General features: G+C 37.8%; 1 protein-coding gene across 1 annotated transcript in view; it reads right to left on the minus strand.

Moving 5' to 3' along the window:
* Positions 1–20,188, minus strand: part of PRIM2 (DNA primase subunit 2) — a 308,700-nt gene that overhangs the window by 230,894 nt on the left and 57,618 nt on the right. Inside the window, exons 5-6 of the mRNA XM_065885111.1 lie at positions 9,337–9,432; positions 7,613–7,750 (exon numbers count right to left, since the gene is read on the minus strand). Of these exons, the coding sequence (XP_065741183.1) occupies positions 7,613–7,750; positions 9,337–9,432 (234 nt within the window). The remainder of the gene's footprint in view (positions 1–7,612; positions 7,751–9,336; positions 9,433–20,188) is intronic.

Genomic DNA, 20,188 nt, shown 5'->3' on the forward strand with positions numbered 1-20,188 from the left:
GCATTCTTCTGTGAGTGGGGGGAAGGGTGCACAGGGAACACAAAGGTGACCACAGAAATAGTAACCTAAGAATTACTCTGGAAAGTTAGTTCAACCATGAAAAGAGAAGCTGCTGTTCTCAAGCTAGAGTTTAAACCTGGCTGAGGCTGCATCATATATTTCTAGACAAAATATAACCTCACATATTACATACTCGAGAGAAAACCTGTCAAGAGTAACAACTGTAACCCCTGCAGCCAACTGCAGCGGTTCTTAGGAAGCAGGGTACTGCAGCCACAGACGTTCCCAACAGAGATTGCAGAAATATTCTGCATGCACAGCCCTTCCCACATCTGAGGTGCTTCACTCTTTCCTTTTATAAACAGAACACTGAAGTGCAACATCCTTTCACGTACTTTTTTCAACAAATCTGGAGAAAACACAAACATGCAGCTCTCACAGGGTAATTCACCAGATCCTGAGCACCTGCTCTTCTCAAGGTACTGTGCTCAGCATCAGAGAGAATGAAGTTGAACAGGGCTGAGTCCCTACCCTGCAGAAGCCAAACAGGGCTCAGTCCCTACCTGGAGAAGTTGAACAGGGCTGAGTCCCTACCCTGGAGAAGCTGAATAGGGCTCAGTCCTACCTGCAGAAGCTGAACAGAGCTTAGTCCCCACCCTGGAGAAGCTGAACAGGGCTCAGTCCTACCTGCAGAAGCTGAACAGAGCTTAGTCCCCACCCTGGAGAAGCTGAACAGGGCTCAGTCCCTACCCTGGAGAAGCCTACATGTAAAACATGTCATAGAACACTTGAGGGTGAATAAGAGAGCAGTAGAGGGGCAGAGGTATTTGACTGCGCCTGGGGAGAGGCAACAATCTATGAAAAAAAGGCACTGACTTTAAGGAGTTATGGGAGACCCACAGTGAAGAACCCAAGTCCTTCACCAATCAGCCACAAGAATTTTGGTAAGCCACCCAAGCCTTTGCGGAGCTAAACTTTCATGGGCAAAATGAAGAGGCCTGACTGGTAAGTTTTATTGAGAGCTCCCTATAAAAGAAAGCTAAAGCACTACCATACACAATAGGACAAACATGCATGTCCACTGATATCTATAAACCTCAAGTTTGGATTCTAGGAGCCAAGAATGAGGGCAAGATAACACACAAATGATTATCACACAACTCTAAAATCCTGTGCTGCTCTAAAAATCCTATGTCGATGTGCTGCTAACATTTGCTAGCAACTAGAAATAAGTGAATCATTAAAATTCTTGCCACCAATAATTTCCATAAACACAAAGTGCAAAATTGTACTAAGCACCACAGGGAAAAATTCAAACCCCTTAAAATTCTATTCTTTACATGAACTAGCCCCTTCAAATGAACACCTGAAAAATATATAGCACTTTGGAATTTTTTAAGCACCATATATATATATATATATATATATATATATATATATATATATACATACACACACACACACATATATAATATATATATATAACTGATTCTTTTTCCAACGAATCTAAGCCAGCCTATCAAAAACCTAGAATATTCCACTAAAACAATAACTTTTACTCAATCCTATTTTGTGATGGTGCTAAAAGCCTCATTTTCTAAAATACTGGGTTGGCCAAAAAGTTCGTTTGGATTTTCCCGTAAGATATTATGAAAGTCCCAAACGAACTTTTTGGCCAACCCAATACAATACATATGGAGAAAGATGCCAAGACTCACTTGTAATGACTTGTTCGTCTGTGGGATCCAGTGCGCCTGCCTGACCCCACACCCTACCTCGAAATACTCACTTCGGTTACTAGGTCCTCTACAATCTAAAGAGCAACATTCAATTTAGCATCCTCAGTCAACAAGTGTGTCTTCAAAGTAAAAAGAGGATGTTTATTTTTTCCCCCAAAATGAATGGTTTTTCTGTTATCGATAGTTTCATGGCTTTTAACTGCATTGCTTTGTTTCCTAGAGCTCAGTACCAGGGGAGAATGAATGGGCTGGTGCCTGAGAGTAAAGTCAGAAGTGAAGGATTAGCAGCTACACTGACTGGTCCACTGCAATCACTTTAAAATAACATTAAATAACCAGGAAGTAATATTGGAAAAGACATATTAATCAATCCAAAACCAAAGGAAATCAACGAGACACAAATAAGACAAAGAAAATTCTTATATGATCACAAAGTAACCATTCAAGAAAATTAATTATATTTAAGCACAGCTTAAGGAACTAAACTGAACACTGCTTTTAAAAAGAGGATAAAAGATTTAAGAGGATTCTAAGCTCTGTAGAAATAAAAAATTACTTGATCAAGTGCCTACAAAGAATATTTTTCCAAAGCAACAAATACTGGGTGAGTCACAGATCCAACTACTATTCTAAACATGTGAAAAAGAAAATCCTTTTCAAAAAAAGAAAATCCTTACTTTCCTCTGTGACTCCAAGAAAGCTGCTTTCTTGTTGTCAGTTATTTCCCAGGGAGCTTCTCGAAAGTCCTCTTTCTATCTCTAAATTAGAATAAATATATTTTCTGAAAGTCTGTTTTCTGAAGTTTTACCAGCACCTTCTAATGATGAATCTCACCCACAGAAAGTGAAATTAGTCACATAACGTGAGAAAAAAGAGAATCTGCCTTAAAGATATTCAGCTACAACTTAAGAAGCTGCCCGTTTTCTAAAAACAAAGCAAGCACGCTCCACCAGTGACACAGAGTGGAAGTGTGTGAAAACCCAAGCTCGGCCATGTGACCCCCTACGTCTCAGGGCTTCACTTTATCCTCCCCAGAAATCCAGACTTAAACCCAACTTCACACTTGCCATCACCATCTGGATGACTGACAAGCACCTCCTGCTTAACATGATCAGAGGAGAACTCCTGGTTTTAGCCTGTGGACTTCTCACACAGTCTTCCACATCGCCCTCTAATCAGTTACTCTGGCCAAGAATCTGGGCAGTGCAACACAGTGGTCAGGAGTAAAGACTGAAGCCAGGCTGCATGGATGCAAACCCTGCCCTGGCTCCTCACTTAGCTGTGCAGACTGTATGCCTCAGAGACTGAAAATGGTACCCACCTAACAGGATTACTGTGAAGATGAAATGTGAAGCTCATGTGAAGCATTTAGAACAGCACCTGGCAAATATAAAATGTTCACTAAGTATAAGCTATCATTATTGTTTTTATCCCGATTTCCTCTTTTTCTCTCACACCCAGTGTGTCAACAGCACTTCAAGAAAGTAACTGAAATCCAGAGAGTTCTCTGAATCATCACCACCACAACCAGCCTCTTTCCAGCCACCATCTAGATTAAAGTGATAAACTTCTGAACTAGTCTTCCTACTGCCATTCTTTCTATACCCTCCAAAGTGGTTTTCAGCCACAGTAACCTATTCTAAATATAAATCAGATTATATCACTCCCTTTTCCAAAACCATCCAATGGTTTTCCACTACATTAGGCTAAAAAATCAATCTCTCTACCCTGGTTTATTCAAAGTCCTGCATCGCTGCTGTCTCATTCTGTACAGCTCCCCGCTAGCTCACTATACTCCAGCATTGTGCAAAAATGCCAACCCTCTCTCCTTGGGGCCTTGGCATCAATGACCGCTCCTGCCTAGAATGTACTTTCCTCTACTTTTGCTCTGCTGGCTCCTTCATGTCACATATAATATTGTTATTGTTTATTTCTTTGGTAACTGGTATAAGTTTTATAAGAGAAGAAATTTCATCTATCCTATTAAGTATTATATCCCTAGTACTGAAAACAATACATGGGTGAACAAATAAAAAGTTATTAAAAAAGAAAAAAAAAACCATTAACTGAGAGAACTGGCTAAAGGTTCTAAAATTGTTATGTGAAGCAAAGAAATATATCTTTCCCTCATTCTTTTCCCTAACTGGTTATCAATTTATTGCATCTCAACTCCAAATTCACCCTTTTTGCCTGCTCTGTAACTGGACCCTAATACACTATACCTTTCAATATTTCCTGAGTTTGAAGATCTAAATCCCCTGATAATACAACTACTCATAAAGGCACAGTTTTCATCAAAAGATCCAAAGAATCACAATTAGAAAACCCGAGATCCAGTTATGGCTGCAGCAATTACTGGCCAAAAAGACACTGGACAAACTACCTGGCCTCTCTGAGCAGCACTTTCCTAGCCTGTGTGATGCAGACGGTCATCCTCATCCATCTCAGAGACTTGTGGTGAGGATCAAATGAGATCACAGACAAGCAGTAAACTATGTGCGGACAGTAAGAGTCATCCTCATTATTCAGTATCTATCAGTCCAACAAAATGTTATTGAGCACTGACCCTATGTTATGTAGAGAGAAAAGTTTAAGACCAAGCCCTTACTCTCAAAAAGCTTACATTGTAGTTGAGAAGAAAAACGCTAACTGGAGTAATCTCACTGCAGTTTGGTAGTGTGCAGAATGCTGTGGGGGCACAAAGGAGAAACACTCACTACAATCCTGGGGCTCGGGGGGCTTCCTGGAGGAAACGGTGCCACAGCTGAGTCTCACAGATCAGCAGGGTGAGAAAAGAGCTCTTATCAAATGAGAACATAATGCCCATCTTTTACTAGTCCTAAAGCATGCTCAAAAGCCAGATTTGTTATCTTATAATATAAATCACATGATCAAAGACTAACAACAAGCTTGCAGATGTCACCTGGGGTAAAATTCTTCTATCAACTTTGACCTTCCCCAGCACCATTTATTTCTTCCTCTACCACAAATTAGAATACCTTTTTCTAAATCTTTAGGGCAATTCTTCTCATCCTACAAGGATATTTTCAAATTCTTTCAATTACATACTTCAAGGTCAAAACCTTCCTCACTGGAAAAGACAGTAATCAAGAAACCATCACAATGGGTTTAATTTCCCCTTTGCCTCAGCCTAAAAGCAACACCTTCCCTTCCTCCCATAGCTTCAGACTCCAAAGCTGTCAGGACAGCTTCCCAGGCAAACCCCTCCATCCACTCTCCTTCACGGCGACGAGGCAAAGGGCTCTATGGACAACCTCTCAACCAGACTCAGGCCCTGACCTACCCAGAAGAAAGCCAAGCACTTTTTGGCCAACCCAGTATTTTAGAAAATGAGGCTTTTGGCACCAATACAAAGTAGGACTGAGTAAAAGTTATTGTTTTCAGAATAAGAACAATACCAGAAAAAATTATAAGTTTTAACTCAAAAGGAAAGGTTGGCCTTTGCTTATACGGTAATCGGTACAGCTTAAAAAGAGCCACAGCACATAACTTTGAAGTTATGTACTAAACACTAATTACCCAAAAAAGTGTCCCAAAAAAGTACAAAAGAAAACTACACTCAGATTAACAAACAACACTGAAAAATGTATTTTTAAGATGTTATCACTTAAGTGTCTGTTTAAACAAATCTCTTAAAAAGCACTGATTATGTCATTTATTTAACTCAGCTACCTCCAATTTCACCCAGCAGCAGGCTGTTTATTGTAGCACTAACCTAGTACTGCTTTTCCTAATTAAACATAAAGACTTTCTTCTACATTGCCCTCTACTGACACAAAATAACAATTTAGAACAGAAATCTAGGGGTTATATCTACCACAGGCCACACTAATTGTTAAGGGTCACATATGACATCCATCTCCAAGGAAAAAAAGACACAACCTTGAAGAGACAAAGGCTGTTCACAAAATTAATCATCTCACCAATAGTATTACTAGGAGAAAGAAAAAATGACAAAATTAACTATGAGAAGTAACAAATAAAAACCTACTTAAAGGGACTTTCCTGGTGGCACAGTGATTAAGAATCTGCCTGCCAATGCAGGGAACACAGGTTTGATCCCTGGTCTGGAAAGATCCCACATGCTGCAGAGCAACTAAGCCCGTGTGCCACAAAGCCCGTGCTCTGGAACCCGCGAGCCACAACTACTACACAACTACTGAAGCCCACGTGCCCTAGAGCCCGTGCACCACAACTACCGAGCCCACGCAGCACAACTACTGAAGTCCACGTGTTCTAGGGCCCACGTGCTGCAACTACTGAGCCCATGTGCTGCAACTACTGAAGCCCACGTGCCTAGAGCCCACGCTCTGCAACGAGAAGCCACCGCAATGAGAAAGCCTGCACACAACGAAGAGTAGCCCTCACCCACCGCAACTAGAGAAAGCCCATGTGCAGCAATGAAGACCCAATACAGCCAAAAAAATAAATTAAAAAAAACCCTACTTAAATACATAAATATAAGACATGACACCATAAAACTCCTAGAAGAGAACATAGGCAAAACATTCTCATACATAAATTATACCAGTTTTATTAGGTCATTCTCCCAAGTCAATAGAAATAAAAGTAAAAATAAACAAATGGGACCTAATCAACCTTACAAGCAAAAGAAAGAAAAACCACCCTTGCACAGCAAAGGAAACCATCAATAGAACGAAAAGATAGCCTATGGACTGGGAGAAAATATTTGCAAATGATGTGACCAACAAGGGCTTAATTTCCAAAATACACAAACAGCTCATATAACTCAATGACAAAAAAACAAACAACCCAATCAAAAAATGGGCAGAAGATCTAAATAGACATTTCTCCAAAGAAGACATACAGATGGCCAATAGGCACATAAAAGGATGCTCATCATCACTAATTATTAGGAAAATGCAAATCAAAACTACAGTGAGGTATCACCTCACAACAGTCAGAATGGCATTAAAAAGTCTACAAACAACAAATGCTAGAGAGGGTGTGGAGAAAAGTGAACCCTCCTACACTGTTGGTGGGAATTTAAGCTGGTACAGCCACTGTGGAAAACAGTATTGGGGGTTCCTTAAAAAACTAAAAATAGAGCTGCCTTATGATCCAGCAATCCCACTCTTACGCATATACCCAGACAAACCATAATTCAAAATGATACATGTACCCCTATGTTCATAGCAGCATTACTAAAATAGCCAAGACGTGGAAACAACCTAAATGTTCATCAACAGATGAGTGGATAAAGAAGATGTGGTACACATAAAATGGAATGGAATGAAATAATGCCATTTGCAGCAACATGGATGGCTGCTAGAGATTATCGCACTAAGTGAAGTCAGTCAGAAAGAGAAAGATAAATACCATATGACAGCACTTATATGTGCAATCTAAAATATGACACAAATGAGCTTATCTATGAAACAGAAACAGACTCACAGATATAGAGAATGGACTTGTGGTTGCCAAGGGGGAGGGATGGATTGGGAGTTTGGGGTTAGTAGACACAAACTATTATAGAATGGATAAACAACAAGGTCCTACTGTATAGCACAGGGAACTATATTCAATACCCTGTGATAAACCATAATGGAAAAGAATATATATATATGCATAACTGAGTCACTTTGCTGTACAGCAGAAATTAACGCAACCTTGTAAGTCAACTATACTTCAATAGAATAAATTAAAAAAAATTAAAACCTAGGAGTTCTACAAATAACAGTACAGCATCATAAGCAATCTGAATATTATTATAAAAATTAAACTATTTTTTAAGAAGTACAGAACAAAACTATCAACAGTATGTAACTGAAAACATGAACATATAGAAATAAAGTGAACACGGAAATATGGAAACAAAGTAAAATACTTACAGCCAAAGCCTTGGACAGTTTGGTTCTAAATTCATTAAGGATGATAGCCACAATGTCCTTGAGTGGTACATAAGCAAAGCCATTTTCCAAATAGACTTTCCTTCCTCGGAACAAATCCAGAGCATCAGCAAAAGGGATCTGAATTCAGTGTGAAAAACAGGGAAAATAAGTCAGTACCTGTCATTACGAAATTCTCCTACGTCTTCGTAAGTACTAAGGCTAAACAAAATCCCTCCTCTGAGAAAGTCATTAGTCCTAGCAGATCTAAAGAAAAAAAAAAGCAAGAAGATCAATTTATACTCCTTGTAAGTAAACAACAGCATTAGGAAGGAGTGGCAGGCAAAAAATGTGTTTGTTTTAGAGTGGATCTTTCAAAAAATAATAAGCCAAGTTAAAATGCTTTACTTTCATTCTTAACTCATCAGTTTACAAATTATAATCACCAGGATTTCAAATTCCCAGCTCAAGCCCTCTGGGTACACTGCATTCCTCTCACGTGACATAGTCCACATTTTGTTCTGCATCAGGTGGAATCCAATGTGTATACAATATGTTCAGTGCTAAAAATTACTAGTAAGTAAAGTAATTCCAAATTTCTTCATCTATGTTTCCACTCTTTCTCCAGAGAAATATATTGGAAAAGCTAATCTCAACACTAAGAAATGGAAATAATAATAAATGTCCAGTTTTATCTTTAAAATAAGTACTTGCCAGTAAATATTTTTTTAAAAACCTAATAAATACTATTCTACTTACACTTTTTAAAGTCCTATGAACTATGGTAAAATTTTAAGAGATGAGATTATGGTATTAATAAATTGCAAAACTCATCCTTACTCTTCAACAGAGTTTTTCTACTTCTTAAAAATGAGATAAAAAACTAGGTTTAAAGAAAAAAAAAAGATTCCCCAAATACCCTATTCACCCAAGTTTTATGGAAGAGTTAAATCTATATGCCCATAATTCTTCAATGTATTCAATGACACCACACAATAATCAGATCATGTGTTTTTACAGAAAGTTTCTAATTAATTTACAGATTTCTACATCCAGCACACAGTCCTTGCCCTGAAGCAGTTTACCACTTGGTTGAAGAAACAAGACGGACTCATGTGGACAAACACGCCCTGCAGGAGGACGCTGGCCAGACTGGTGGGCGGGGGAGCGGGGGAGGTGGGGATGGAGTGCCCGTGGTGGCAGGACCCGCACCAGACGCCAGGCATGGGCAGCAGTTAGCCGCCCCTCCCCTGCTTCGGGAGGTCCTCAGCCCCGCAGCCCTGCACCTGGCTCACACAGGCAGGTGTCTGTGCTGAGGGTGCGCGGATGGCGGTGAGGGGGCAGGGGCTGGACCCGGGCAGGGGTAAGAAGGCCGGGGCCCCAGGACACCCGGGAGGGAGGAGAGGCTCCCTCGCGGAGGCGGCGTAGGGAACAAGGGGCCGGGGAAGAGGGGAGTTGCAGGGCTTCCCAGCCCCAGCGCAGCCCGAGGCTGAGCACAGTGAGGAGAGCGTGGCCCGCAATGGGTCGGCACCCAAGCAGCGCCAGGGGTCGGTGCAGCGCAGCCCGGAGCGGGGAGCAGCACATCGGGGGGGTGAAGACAACATCCGAACAGAAGGGGGAGAGGCTGCGCCCACAAGAGGCTACACAAATGCGTCAATAAAACACGGATAGAAGCTCAATGTGATACATTTAACAAAACCTAGGAAGTACTTTAAAAGCGTACCTACCTTATAAACTGATTCCAGCTCCAACTGAACCCCACCTAAACTGTGTGATGAAGCCATAATATCCTGTTCTCGGAGAGTCTTATCTTCATCACTTATCTAAAAGGAAACATATTTTATATCGTTTAAAAATTAAAACCCTGCATTCAGTTTCAATAAAGCACTTTCCTGTTCTAGTGAAGATTCTATACTTTTCAAAAACTTTTAAAACCCTGGTACCTGAAATCATTCCTAATATGATTATTAAGTCATTACTATCATTAATGAAGCCAAAATATAGAAGAAAATTTAAATTCAATATACTTTCAAATTTCTACTCTGTCAATTTCTGAGGACACATATCGAAAGAACAGTAGCAGAGAAACAATATCCTGGACTAGCTGCACCCACAGACTCATGAAAGGAGAAAATGAAAACCTTTCTGAAGAAATATACAATTCTCCTAGGGCTTAGTATAGTCCTCCAAATAACTCCCCAAATACAATCTCTAGCACACAGAGAAAACACACACACAAGGAAATAAGACTCCATCAGTGGGAACCAGATTGGTAAAATGAAAAGAAAAGTATAAGGATTGGAAAAAAGAAACAAAATTGTCATTATTTACATATTATGTGATTAGAATCCTTAGAAAATCCAGAAAAATCCACAGATAAATTATTAGACCTACTGACCTAATTAAGCAAGGTATCTGGCTACAATGTCATATACAGAAAAACCAATTGTATTTCTATCTGCCAGCAGCCCACTTTAATAATGGATTTTTTTTAAACTACCATTCATAATGTGATTAAAACTATCAGTATTTAGGAATAAATCTAACAAAAGATGTTCAAGGCCTCTAGGAAAAAAAAAAAAAAAACATGTAAAACCTCACTGAAGGAAACTGGAGAAACCCTAAATAACCGAGAGACATCCATAAACATGCACCAGATGATGTAATACTATAAATGTACCAATTCTCCTCAAATTAACCTGCAGAATCAATATACTCTCAAGCAAAATCACAATAGCTTATGCGTCTGTGTTGCTTCTAGAATGTGTAGGGACACACAAAGTGCCAAGGAAAGCCAAGATAGAAAAAGACAGTCAACCCAATAGAAAAATGATCAAAAGATATGAACACACACTTTACAACTGAGAAAATTTGAAGGGCCATTAAATACAATCATATCTCGTCTTATTGCACTTGGCTTTATTGTGCTTCCCAGATATTACTTTTTTTTTTTTAAACAAATTGAAGGTTTGTGGCAACCCTGTGTTGAGGAAGTCTGTTGGCACCATTTTTCCAACAGTATTTGCTCACTTCGTCTCTGTCACATTTTCATAATTCTCAAAGTATTTCAAACATTTTCATTATTATTGTATTTGAGAGCACTGAACAAACAAACATGTATCATCAAAAATCAGTGCAAGAGAGTCATCAACTGAAAACTACCACATCAATTCCTTTTTGGTAATGGACAGGATAAAAATACAAAAACTAAAAATGTAATATAACTAGATGTCATGAGAAGTCTCAATAGGCAAAAATTTTAAAGGGTGTCATAGCACACATTATATACAATCAACACTCATTCTAGAGTGTTTAAATTGAGCTTTAGCAATAGCAAATATTTCTCTAAGAGCTAACACCAGATTATTCTCCTTTAGTATTGGCTTTGTTTACATATACCTGTTGATAGTAACTTCTCTACAAAATTGACTATTTACCTTTTACTTCGCATTCCATAGGACAAATCCTTCCAAGCTCAAATATACCACCAGATACACAATACAAAGACTATGTGAGAAGAGGCAGGTATGTTTCAGAGCCAAGCTGTAATTCGCAAACAGCCACTGACAAAGTGAGAAACTGACCAGGGAGACATGGTGAAAGGGAACAAGATATCTGTACATCCTTGTGATGATCTTTCACTATCTTTAAGTGATTTCCAATTTAAATATAAAAACTATTTCAAATTTGAGCAGTGAACACTTACTTATTTGAAATTAAATAAAAATTAAATACACATGCCTGTTCTCCCCACTATTAATGGGGATAATCATAGGTGATTGCATGGATCGTTTTTTGCCCAAATGGTTTTGACTGGATCTGGCAATACTGAAGTTGAGGCCAAATGTGTTAACCACCGCGTCCCTTTTTACAATCACTTATTATAGCAACAAAGAATTAGATAACTTTGAACATACAGATGTTTGCCATGATAATATCTGGGGTTTTAACTGAACAAATCCCACAGCAATATATAAGTACCACTAAGACTTCTCCACGAATATAGGGGAATATAGTACCTCTCTTTCCCTAAACTCAACTCAAATATTTGTATTAACAATACCACAGGTGTTTATAAGCAATTAACTGCTCACCAAGTAACTGTCAGGTAAGCAGGGGAAGCACACTTCAGCTCAACTGTCATACAACAGAATACTTTACTTACAAGAGACTTAATGTTCCAAACACTCTTCTACCTTAGGTATATAGTCAAGACTCAATTTAAACAAAATTCAAGGTCTTGAATGAAAACTAGAGTAGATTATTAAAGAATGTGGTAAGACTATCTTTCACTGAAATCTTCCCCCACCCCCAAAAGAATCGAAAAAAAATTATCTAGACTTTACTTAGATTAGAAATAATGAAGAAAATTCTAAGGGATTCAATGTGTTTCTAAACTGTTCACCCAAAGTAACTGGGTGCATTCCAAATAATGCACATTCTAGCTGAAATTAATGTCATTTCCTACATGATAGCCTTTCAGTAAATACTGTTTTTCCTTGGTGAATTAAAAAGTTCATCCATTTGCCACACACATCTAAACCTTCATTTAGCTATTTAATAATAAACAAAATAAGAGAATTGTCACTGAAAAATGTTGGATGACTGTCTGAAACTTTATTAATTAGTATAAACTTCTATTAACTTCATTATTTCAAATGTCTAAAATAATCTTGAGTATTCTCTTCTGCTTCTGGTATAAAAACTACTGGGAAAAATATGAGCATATTTCACTTTCTCAGGCTCCCCTAATGAGGTTAACTACTGGATGCCTAGAAAAAACTCATTCTCCAAAAGAGCAAGACAAAATTAAATAGCTTCCTGCTTCTACTAACAAAGGATCTCATGTAAGAGTTAAAAACAGCTACAGTGGAACAATTATAAAAGCAGAGGAACTGAGTAGAAAGTATATAGCTTTTGTAACTGCAGAAACCTAAGTTCAAATCTTAAAAAAGTGAATTAACCTCTTCATACCTCAGTTTCTCCATTGGTAAAAGGAAGAAAATAATACCTGTTTCATGAACTTTTTTGTCAGAATTAAGTAAAATAAAGTATGTAAAGTGTCTAGAATAGGCCTAACATATAGCATGCCTTTAATAAATGGTAAATATTTATTATTACTATCAGTAATGTACATTTTGATTAGCTTGTTTTCCAGGAACACAGTGAAACATTTTTGATCCACATGATCATGATAAGATGGCAAAGCTGGAAGATCCTGAGCTCACCTCCTCCTACAAACACACCAAAACTACACCTATATATACAACAACTCTCTCTGAGAATGACCTGAAGACTAGCAGAAGAGCTCTTGTACAATTAAGGATATAAATTAAAAAACACACTGAGTAGGGTAGAAGGGGCAGAGACACTATCTAGTCAAGACCCACATCCCCAGAGCAGCAAGCCACAAGCAGGAGGAGATATCACAAACTCAGAGGCCCTCCCTCAGGAGCGAAGGGTTTGAGCCCCATATTGGGCACACCAGACCCAGAGACTGGCACTGGGTAGGTGAGCCCACTTAACTAGCTTTGAAAACCAGCAGGGCTTATGCACAGGAGACCTGAAGGAAATTGAAATTTCACTCTTAAAGGGCTCACGCACAAACTCACTCACTGGGAGTCCCAGCACAGAGGCTGCAGTTTAAAAAGAGCCTAGTGCTCTAGATAGCTTGCCAAGGCCACCCCAGCAAACCCCAGGTCCACTCCAGCACCAATCATCCCACCAAGGCAGCAGCCCCAACATGTCCTGGAAAAGCCCCAGCCCAACCCCACTACAACTCCACCTGGCCTGCCAAAGCTGACCAGCACATACAGTCTACACTGGGGATACTCCTATACAAGATCACACCTCCAAAACCAAGAGACATAACGTTTCACCTAATTCACAGAAACAAACACAGAAAGTCAAACAAAATGAGGAGACAGAGAAATTTGTTCCAAACAATAGAACAAAATAAAATCCCAGAGGAAAACCCTAATGAAATGGAGATAAGTAATTTACCTGATAAAGGGTTCAAAGCATGGTCACAAAGATGCTCGCAGAACTCAGGAGAAGAATGGAGGAACACAATGAGAACTTCACAAAGAGTTAGAATATATAAGAAAGAACCAATCAGAGCTAAAGAATACAACAACTGAAATGAAAAATACATTAGAGGAAATACACAGCATTTTAGATGATACATAAGACCACATAAGCAACAAGGAAGAGAGAATAGTGAAACTCAACCAATAAGAACAGAAAAAAGAAAAACGAATTTTTAAAAATGGGAATAATTTAAGGGAACTCTAGGACAACATCAAGTGCACTAACATTCACATTATGGGCCCAGAAGGAGAAAGGGGCAGAAAACCTATTCAATAAAATTATGGCTGACAACTTCCCCAGACTGGGGAAGAAAACACACATGCAGGTCCAGGAAGCATAAAAACCCAAACAAGATGAACCCAAGAGATCCACACCAAGACATATCATAATTAAAATGGGAAAAGGTAAAGATAGGGAGAGAAACTTTAAGGCAGCAAGAGAAAAACAGTGAGTCACATACAAAGGAACCCCCAAAAGGCTATCAGCTGACTTTTCAGCAGAAACTTTGCAGACCACAAGGGAGTGGCATGCTGCATTTAAAGTAATGAAAGAAAAAAACTTACAAACAAGAACAGCCAGGAAGGCTACTGTTCAGAATCAAAGGAGAGTAAAGAGTTTCCCAGACAAGCAAAAACTAAGAGTTCATCACCACTAAACCAGCCTTACAAATGTTAAAGGGTCTTTAAGCAGAAAGGGCTATAACTAGAAATAAGAAAATATATGAAAGAAAAAAACCTCACAGCTAAAGGCAAATACATAGTAAAGACAGTGGATCATCCATTTAAAAAGCTAGTATGAACATTAAAAGAAAAAAGTCATAAAATCAACTATAATTACAATAAGCAATTAAGAGACACACAAAGTAAAAAGATGTAAAATATGACACCAAAAACATTAAATGTAGATGGGAGGAGTAAAAAAGTAATGCTTTTAGAATGCATTCAAACTTAAGCAAACATCAGGTTAAAACAAACATATATATACATACACACACACACACACACACACACACATATATATATATATACATATATGAACCTCATGGTAACCAAAAACCAAAACCCTACAAGAGATACACAAAAAATAAAGATAAAGGAATCCAAACATAGCACTAAAGAAAATCATCAAACCACAAGGGAAGAGAACAAGAGAAGAAGAAAGGAACAGAACTACAAAAACAACCAGAAAACAACAGCAAAATGGCAATAAGTACATAGCTATCAGAAATTACTTTAAATGTAAATGGACTAAACTCACAAATAAAAAGATATAAGGTAGCTGAATGGATAAAAAAAATAAGACCCATTTATAGCCTGCCTACAAGACACTCACTTCAGATCTAAAGACACACACAGGCTGAAAGTGAAGAAATTAAAACAGATATTCCATGAAAAAAATGAAAAGAAAACTGGGAGACAAACACTTGTATAAGATAAAAGATTTTTTAAAACAAAGACTGTAACAAAAGATAAAGAAGGACATTACATAATGATAAAGAGGTCAATCTAACAAAAGGATATAATGTTTGTAAATCTTTATGCACCCAACATAGGAGCATATAAATATATAAAGCAAACATTAACAAACATAAAGGGAGAAACTGACAGTAATACAATAATAGTAGGGGACTTTAATATCCCACTTACATTAATGGATAGAGAGAAAATCAGTAAGTAAACACTGACCTTAATCAACACACTAGACCAGATGGACTTAATAGATGGGTGTGTGTGTGTGTGTGTGTCTAGAACATTCCATCCAAAAGCAGCAGAACACACATTCTTTTCAAGTGCACATGTGACATTCTCCAGGACAGATCACATGCTAGGCCACAAAACAAGTCTCAATAAATTAAAGAAGACTGAAATCATATCAAGCACCTCTTCTGATCACAACAGTTTGAAACTTGAAATAAATTACAAGAAGAAAATTGGAAAAACAAAAACATGTGGAGGCTGAACAACATGCTACTAAACAACCAATCAGTGAACAAATAAATCAAAAAGGAAATTTAAAAATGCCTAGAGACATATGAAAATGAAACCAAATGATCCAAAAACTATGGGATGCAGCAAAAGCAATTCTAAGAAAAAAGCTCATAGCGATACAGGCCTACCGCAAGAAACAAAAACAGGGCTTCCCTGGTGGCGCAGTGGTTGAGAGTCCGCCTGCTGACGCGGGGACTCAGGTTCGTGCCCCAGTCCGGGAGGATCCCACATGCTGCAGAGTGGCTGGGCCTGTGAGCCATGGCCGCTGAGCCTGCGCATCCGGAGCCTGTGCTCCGCAGCGGGAGAGGCCACAACAGTGAGAGGCCTGCGTACCGCAAAAAAAACAAAAACAAAAACAACTAAAACAAACAATCTAACTTTACACCTAAAGGAACTAGAAAAAGAAGAGCCAACAAAACCTAAAATTAGTAGAAGGAAGGAAATTAAAAGACCAGAGTGGATATAAATGAAATAGAGACTAAAAAAAAAAAAATTAGAAAAGATCAATGAAACCAAAAGCTGGTTCTTTGAAAACATAAAGAAAATAGACAAACCTGTAGCCAGACTCATCAAGGGAAAAAAAAAAAAGAGAGGGCCCGAATAAATAAAATCACAAGCAAAAGAGAATTTACAACCAATACCACAGAAACACAGCCATAAAAGACTACTACAAACAATTACATGCCCACAAATTGGACAACCTAGTAATAATGGATAAATTCCTTGAAACACACAATCTTCCAAAACTGAATCAGGAAGAAATAGAAAATCTCAACAGACCAATTACCAGTAATGAAATTGAATCAGTAATAAAAAAAAAAAAAAATCCAGCAAACAAAAGTCCAGGAACAGATGGCTTCACAGAGGAACTGTATCAAATATTTAAAGAACAGTTATCCTTCTCAAACTATTCCAAAAAATTGAAGAGGAAGAAATGTTGCCAAACTTATTCTACAAGTCCAATATCACCCTGATACAAAACCAGACAAAGACACTACAAAAATAGAAAATAACAAGCCACTGTCTCTGATGAACATAGAATGCAAAAAATCTTCAACAAAATATTAGTAAAACAAATTCAACAATACATTAAAAGGATTATATACCATGACTGAGATTTAGTCTCAGGATGCAAGGATGGTTCAATATCTGCAAATCAATGTGCTAAACCACAATAATAAAACAAAGAAAAAGAATCACATGATCATCTCAATAGATGCAGAAAAAGCATTTGACAAAATCCAACATCCATTTATAATAAAAAAAAACTCCTAACAAAGTGTGTATAGAGGGAACATATCTCAACATAATAAAGACTACATACAACAAACCCACAGCTAACACTATACTTGATGGTGAAAAGTTGAAAGACATGGATGCCCATCCTCACCACTTTTATTCAACACAGTACTAGAATCCTAGCCATAGCAATCAGACAAGAAAAAGAAATCAAAGGCATCCAAATTGGAGGGAAGAAGTAAAACTGTTACTATTTGCAGATGACATACTACATGTAGAAAAATTTAAGACTCCAGCAAAAAAACTATTAGAACTAATAAATTCATGCAGTAAAGTTGCAGAATATAAAATTAAATTACAGAAATCTGTTGCACTTCTGTACACTAATAACTCTCAGAAAGAGAAATTAAGTAAATCCCATTTACAAATGCATCAAAATAAATAAGATACCTAGAAATAAATTTAACCAAAGAGGCTAAAAACCTGTACTCTGAAAACCATAAGACAGTGACGAAAGAAAATGAAGACAATACAAATAATTGGAAATATATACCATGCTCATGAAATGAAAGAATAAATATTGTTAAAATGCCCATACTACCCCAAAAAATCTACAGTCCATGCAATCCCTATCAAAATACCCATGGCACTTTTCACAGAACTAGAACAGTCCTAACAAGAATAGCCTAAAATTTGTATGAAACCACAAAAGACCCCAAATACTCAAAGCAATCTTGAGAAAGAAAAGCAAACTTGGAAATATCATGCTCCTGATTTCCAACTATACTACAAAGCTACAGTAATCAAAATAGTATGGTACTGCTGCAGAAACAAACACATAGATCAGTGGAACAGAATTAAGAGTCCAGAAATAAACCCATACTTTTTTGGTCAACTAATTTACCACAAAGGAGCCAAGAATTTACAATAGGGAAAAACAGTCTCTTCAATAAATGGTGTTGGGAAAACTGAACAGCTACATGCAAAAGAGTGAAATGGCCATTTTCTGACACCATATACAAAAATAAACTCAAAATGGGTTAAAGACTTAAATGTGAGACCTGAAAGCATAAAACTCATAGAAGAGAACATAGGTAGTATGTTGTCTGACATCAGTCTCAGCAATTTCTTTTTTTTGGATCTGTCACCCCAGTCAAGAAAAACAAAAGCAAAAATAAACAGATAGAACTACATCAAACTAAAAAGCTTTTGCAGAATGAAGAAAACTATCAACAAAACAAAATGGCCACCTACTGAATAGGAGAAAATATTTGCAAATGATAAGTGATATGGGGTTAATATCCAAAATATATGAACAACTCATATAACTTAATATCAAAAAACAAACAATCTGATTAAAAACTGGGCAGAGGAGATGAACAGACATTTTTTCCAAAGAAGACAAACAGATGGCCGACAGGCACATGAACAGATGTTGAACATCACTACTCACCAGGGAAAGGCAAATCAAAACCACAATGAGCTATCACCTCATACCTGTCAGAATGGCTATTATTGAAAAGATAAATTTTGGGGAGGGTGTGGAGAAAAAGGAACCCTAATACACTGTTGGTGTATTAAATTGTAAATTGGTGCAGCCACTGTGGAAAACAGTATGGAGATGCCTCAAAAAATTAAAAATAAAACTACCATGCAATACAGCAATTCCACTCCTGGAAAGAAAACAAAAACATTAATTCAAAAAGATATATGCACCCCAATGTTCACTGAAGCATTATTTACAATAGCCAAGATATGGAAGCAATCTAAGTCTCTATTGATAGACAAATGGATAAAGAAGATGTGGTATATATATACACAATGGAATATTATTCAGCCATGAATGACATCTTGATACTTGTGACAACATGGACTGACCTAGAGTGTATTATGCTAAGTGAAATAAGTCAGAGAGAGAAAAACAAATACCATGATTTACCTATATGTGGAATCTAAAAACCTAAACAAAAGAACAAACAAAGAACAGAAGCAGACTCACAGACACAGAAAACAAGCTAGTTTTTGCCAGAGGGGAGGCAGACAGGGGGAAGGGAAAATAGGTGAAGGTGATTAAGAGGTACAAACTTCTAGTTATAAAATAAGTAAGTCACAGGGATATAATGTACAGCATAGGGAATACAGTCAGTAGTACTGTAATAACTGTGTATGGTGACAGATGGTAAGAAGACGCATAGTGGTGATCACTTTGTAATGTATAAAAACATTAAATCATTATGTTGTACACCTGAAACTAAAATGATGTTGTAAGTCAAATATATTTCAATTAAGTAAATAAAGTGAAATGTTTCTGAAACTAAACTGGTTTCTATGAATTTGTCATTTTATTAGTTAAACTAACATATGACTGGTCTTTAGGGGGTATACAAAATAACTAATAAAGTAAGCTAGGCTATCGCTACAGCACCTTACAATCAAGGCATATTATGCTTCCCAAATTAACATCTTCCTGAAAAGAAGTATATAACAAACTGCTCTAAATGGAATCGCATTTCCAGAATGACTTACATTATTATTCCCAAGATGCTCCATCTTCAGTCTGGTTAATTTTCAATCAGCAAAGACCCTGAACATTTGAGCCTTGAAGTTCTCTTTCCACCACTACTCACAATTCCCCTACCTCAACCTCTATTTTCCACACCACCCACGAAATAGTAAGTACCTGAATGTTTCAAATGGTATATGCAGTAATGGTATAATCTTTTTTCAAGCAAAAATCACACAGAGCTCTAACAGTTTTGGTAAAGTTATACTTCCTTATTTTATAATCATGTTGCTTTACATGCTCCTTAGTAAAAGAATTAAGGATCTGGTTGTGTGCTTCTTTTTCTTTTTGGTATTCTTCATCAGACCAAGAATGGGGAGAGCAGGCGCCCTCTGCCAGCTATCCTGAAAAGGGATTAAGAGCGAGGTCTGGAGCGGCAAACGTCCCCACACTGAACAGGTGTCGGAGGCTGTCTGTGTAGACTGCCCTGCTGTTCACCCTGTGCAGAGTCCCTCACTGAGGGGGGATTACACATCCCCTACCTGCTGAACTCACATGTAGCCATGTGACTTGCTTCAGTCAGTGAGAGGTGAGTAGAGGTGACACATGTCACTACCAAGCCAAAAATTTACAAGCACGTGGTTTACCCAGTTCTCTCCTCCTTCCACCACAGCAACTGGTAAAGTTCCAGATGAAGGCTGCTCGATCCGCCTGAATCATGGCGCCAAAATGACACAGAGCAGGGCTACCACTGGCCCA

This window comes from Phocoena phocoena, chromosome 10, assembly GCF_963924675.1.
Source record: "Phocoena phocoena chromosome 10, mPhoPho1.1, whole genome shotgun sequence".
Lineage (NCBI taxonomy): Eukaryota > Metazoa > Chordata > Mammalia > Artiodactyla > Phocoenidae > Phocoena > Phocoena phocoena.